Here is a 5,261-nt window from a genome sequence, read left to right as displayed (position 1 = left end):
AGTGTATGTCTTTAATGTAGATTCACTAGTAACTGCACAGTATGGTGAAAAGGGATACACTATCAACTACTACCGTATTACTAACTGGCATATATGTATCTTTCAGCATGCTTTATCAGATTAGACAATAAATATTTAATAATCACGATTAACTATTAGTTCAATTATAAGATGCCTCTATATGGCTTCCTAAAGAGACAATGCTAGCAGTTTTATACGACTTTTTATATGGGATCCTCAAATGCCTCGTGTGTCCCGATTCACACCAAATCAGGCTTCAATTCCCTTAATATATGTGTGTACAAGATTCGAACTGCTATTTTGGGTGTCTGAAAGAGTCATTAACAGTTTGGAAACTGGTAGGATCAGAATGATAGAAAACACAATAATCTATACTGCAGCGTAACCTTTTAACATAAAAATTTACCATTCATTGTGTTAACGGAGAAGATAAGGTCAAAGGAAAATATCCATTAGCTAGAAGAACAAGAGGATGTAGAAGATCAGGTAAAGGAATTGTCGACAAATATGAAAAAGTTAAGAAGAAAATGAAGTTTTCTTAATCATAAAATTAGCAAATTAAGCGCTTAAAAACCAATTCCGTATAAAATAAAGAAGCCTTATCTTCATGTAATCAAGCGCACGAGTCAAAAGAAGAAGAAGAATTTTATTCGAGCTGTATATAATGCCATGACCATCGCATAACAGGGGAACATAGCTAACAAAAACTCAAGAAATTGAATTCCTCACTAGAAGAGCATTGCAACTTAACATTACGTTTATTACTCCTAGGTAGAGGCTCCCCATTAAGGCCATTCACGTTGTTAGGCTTCCATTCTACCCCAATTTTGTAACAAATATTAAATATAAAAGCCGTCTACAAAAAGTTACGATAAAATACTTATATTGTCACTTATTTAAAAATATCGCATCTTTTATTTTTAGCTAGTGTAGCGGTTAGGAGTGTTACAACGAGTCAAGTTTCATGGACTAACTCGATTAGTCTAATGCCCAACCTCGAGTTTTATTAGTTCGAATCAGGCTAATCGGTGATAGACTAAACTAGCCCGTTGTCTCAAATTATGTCTTATAATTGATAAATTCACAAATGATAATATTATATGTCGTTAATATCTAAGCTAATATTTTACGTATATGTACTTTTGATTTTAATTTCTAATACTATTCATTGCTATGTATATAATTAAATGCACTATGTTTAATTTTATTATTGCATATTATATTTTATAATTTTATTTTAATTTATAGTGATTAAAAAGTATTTCATTAACTTGTTATATAAAAATTAGTTTATTTTCATCATTTATATAGTTTTTCTTTAAATGAGTAAACCATGAACTAGTCTAATTGCCCTATGTCCCACCAAGAGCTAGAATGGACTAACTAAATTCCATGCTTGGCTCAACCTAACCAAAAAATACAGACAAATATTAGTAATATTTTCTTAACTTAAACGTTTTAGTCTTTCTATCAATAATTGGTATTATTGTGTCAATTTTAACTCACGTGTCATCTCTTATTATTTGTCACATGTCATAAAATTAATTAAATTAGTGTAAAAAAATGATAAAATATCTTTAATTTAGTGTAACAAAAAACCTTTAAGGAAACAAAATAAAACCTTATAATACAAGAGACCAAACTGAAACCTAAACGTAAATGAGACCAAAATTTTAATTTAGTTAATAATAAATAACATCCAACCAAATAAAACATAATATGACTGTGTTCAAGATAATATTTTAAGGGTTGGATGTGTCAAGCCCATTGAATTGGGCCAAATTAACATATTTTTGTATGTTAAATTTGAAGACCCCGATTTAACCTTATTTATAAAGAGGACTAGCCTATTGGACTAGATTCATTTTACCACTTCTATATCGAGGGTTAAAAAACATATACTTAAAGTTTCTTATATTTTTTATTGCCCTTTTCTTTTGTATTGTCTCATTTATCATATTTTTATGTTTTATGTTTTTTTCCGCTCATGCCCCACAAAATAGGATGTAATTTTCTCTTTCTCATTTCTTTAAAATTCAAGAATATGAGAAATAGAAAATTGATTCCTCCAAGCCCAGCCGGTGGCTTTTTTTTACCAAAAGAAGGTAAATTTTTACATTTTTTTATTAGGTGTATGTTTTAAAAAATTACCAAAAAAAAAATAAGTAGTAACAGACGTTATGACTTTTTAGAAGTCATAAATTGTTACGATTTTCTATTTTTTTTAACTGAAATTAAAATTATTTACAATTTCAGTTAATATTTTGTAGGGATTTTTTTTTATGACTTTATAGTTGAATGTTTTATGATTTTGAAGTAGTAAAATAGTTTTTATTCAATGTTTAAGGTATTATTTTTTCCAATTTATAATTTTTTGTTTTATTTTTATTTTTGAAAAAAAATTAACAAAATTATTTAAATGTATAATATTAACTTGACTTATTATTAGTATATTTTTATGATTTTATTTGATATGTTATTAATTTATTTTAACATTTTATTATTTAAAACATGTTATATATTTTAATATTATTTTATTTAAATGTTTTTATTTATTTAAAATTTAGATAATCTATTAATTAAAATACATAATAAAATTAAAAGAAGATATTAAAAATTTGAAATAATTTAATTTAAAAATTGATTATATTTAAATAAAAATTAGATATTTTATTAATAGATTATCTAAATTTTAAATAATAAAAAAAATATTAAAAATATATAACATATTTTAAATAATAAAATATTAAAATAAATTAATAACATATCAAATAAAATCATAAAAAATATATTAATAATAAGTTAAGTTAATATTATTTATTATACATTTAAATAATTTTTTAAAAATTTAAAAAAACATTAAAAAAATTAGAAAGTTGAAAAAAATTAACTTAAACACAAAAAAATAGATTTACAATTTCAAAATGTCAACCATAAAAAAGAAAGACTTTATGACTTTACATCATAAAACCAAAAAACAAAAAACAAAATTTACAACTTCAAAGTTGTAAAAAAAAAATTAACTAAAATATAATAAATAATTTTATAACGACTTCAATTAAAAAATAAGAAATTATAATAAATATTACGACATCTAATAACATCTATTACAACTTACTTTAGTAATTTTCTAAAAAAAAACTCGTCATTACGTAAAAATTTGTCTCTTTTGGATAATAAAAAAGTCCCCAACTCGCAGGCAGATACAGCAAACGCCAATCCAGTGTTACTGTAAAGCACACTGACCAAATCAAAAAGCTTGGTGATACTGAATTCTGGCAGCCACAATTCGGTATTTTCGTTGAAAATTGGAATCTGACTCACATTGTGCAGTTGAATGCAGGAAAGGTCCCACGCCAGCACTTCACAGTTCACACTAACTGACAAACTCAATAACTACTTATTCGTTAGGGTTATAAATGAATAACTATAATATTCATTCATTTCTATAATATTTTTATGTTTTTTCTGTCATATTATATAATTCATTACATCTCTTATTAATCTCACATTTTCCCCCTCTCTCACAAAGTTTATAGTACTTGATGAGAGTATACAATTATTCAGAGTTATAAAAGCAAGATAGTATACCTCTGTTATTGAACTGGAAAGATTTTAAAAAGAAAAAAAAAAGGAGAAAAGTAAAGAGTCAGCAAGAGAAAAAAAGAAGAAAGATCCGCGTTCTTGACACTACTTCTCCACATTACTCCCACAACCACACCTTTACAGTCAAATCTCAATTAATAAATTTCCACTCCCCTAAAAACCTATATATATATATACACACACTCACATTCAAGTTCAACAAATCACTCTTCACTCCCATCTTCCAGAACACAACACAAAACAAAGCATCTTCAATAATTCATCGCCTCTATTATTAAGTATAGTAAACACGCTAGTCTATGGGGAACGCTAATTCTTGTTCTTGTATTTGTATCCCTAATGGTGCTATTTTGAAAAAGATAAGAAAAGGAACGAAAACAGCGATGCTGTTGGACAGTGATGAGAACCCTCGGGAGATCAAGCTACCCGCAACATCGGGGGAGCTCATGATCCAAGAATTCGGCCATGTCATCACTCCGGTCGACGAACTCCGTAGAACGGGACGGGTTTCGGCTTTATTGGCCGACGAGGAACTTGTAGCCGGTAAGGTTTACCTGCTACTGCCGGTGAATAGGGTCAATTCGAAGGCTTCAGAGTTTGAGATGGCTCTTGCGGAAAAACAGAGTGGCCACACAAAGAGGACGAGGGGTAATAATATGGCGAAGGTTTCACCCTCTGTGTGTCCGAGGTTTGGGAACCAAGTACGATGGAATCCCGTTTTGGATCCTATCTTTGAATAATAGAATCGCCCTCATCTCTCAACCAATTTGTCTTCCTCCTGCACTTCACACTTGACACTATTGTGTGTTCATTTTTTATTAACTTTCAATTAAGGCTTTTTCTACACTAACATGGAAAGATGGATGGATCAAATTCATTTAGAATTTAGATGTCGACCAATATTTGTTAAACTCCTGGTTTATTCTCATGGATTTCGATTTTGTTCTTGCCAACTATATATAGTTTGTTTCTTCTCACTTCCCAGCACCTTGTAGTTTGTACATCACTTTTCTTCTCTTTGGTTTCCTCCCTAGTAGGTCCAAGTTCATATTTAAAATGTGGAGCGATGCTAATAATACATTTTATGATTGGTTAAATTTATTAAATTGTAGCATGTTAATTTCGTTTCTTATTGATTGAATTCTACTAGCAATTTCCTTATTTTTAAAAGAGTAATGTTATTTAGTATATGAAACATTTGTTACGAATGAGAGCACGACTAGTGGGAAATAACATATCATACAAGATAAGTCCTTAATGTAAAAATTGTTATTTTTACATTAATCTGCATCCTTTTTTCACGTTCTCAACCAATGACATTCATCCGTGCTATTTTTACGAAAATTTGTTCGTACCAAAAAATATTTTCCTTTTAAAAATATTTTAACTAGCATCTGGGATGAGACTGTGCATCAAACACTGTTGCTAAAACTTCACTTTATAAAATGTTTAGGCCGGAATATTGGGGCTTTTGATATTTACACCCCTCTTAATTATACCTTATTTTTCATTACAAAAATACCCTTTTATATAACAAACGTTCCAAAATATATAGCAAAGTACTCTAAATTTTAGCACTAAGACAAACGTCCCAAATATCTTTACATTGAAAAAAGAGCATGAAAAAAAAAGCA

General features: G+C 28.5%; 1 protein-coding gene across 1 annotated transcript; it reads left to right on the top strand.

Annotated features, from left to right (window-relative positions):
- Positions 1-3,811: 3,811 nt before the first annotated feature.
- LOC114399349 lies at positions 3,812-4,733 on the top strand. Its single transcript, XM_028361530.1, has one exon. It carries the CDS (start codon positions 3,927-3,929, stop codon positions 4,365-4,367), a length of 441 nt encoding a protein of 146 aa, XP_028217331.1. The 5' UTR covers positions 3,812-3,926; the 3' UTR covers positions 4,368-4,733.
- The last annotated feature ends 528 nt before the right edge of the window (positions 4,734-5,261 follow it).

This window comes from Glycine soja, chromosome 19, assembly GCF_004193775.1.
Source record: "Glycine soja cultivar W05 chromosome 19, ASM419377v2, whole genome shotgun sequence".
NCBI lineage: Eukaryota > Viridiplantae > Streptophyta > Magnoliopsida > Fabales > Fabaceae > Glycine > Glycine soja.
Note: the sequence above shows the minus strand (reverse complement) of the source record. Positions and strands in the feature narration are given on the sequence as shown.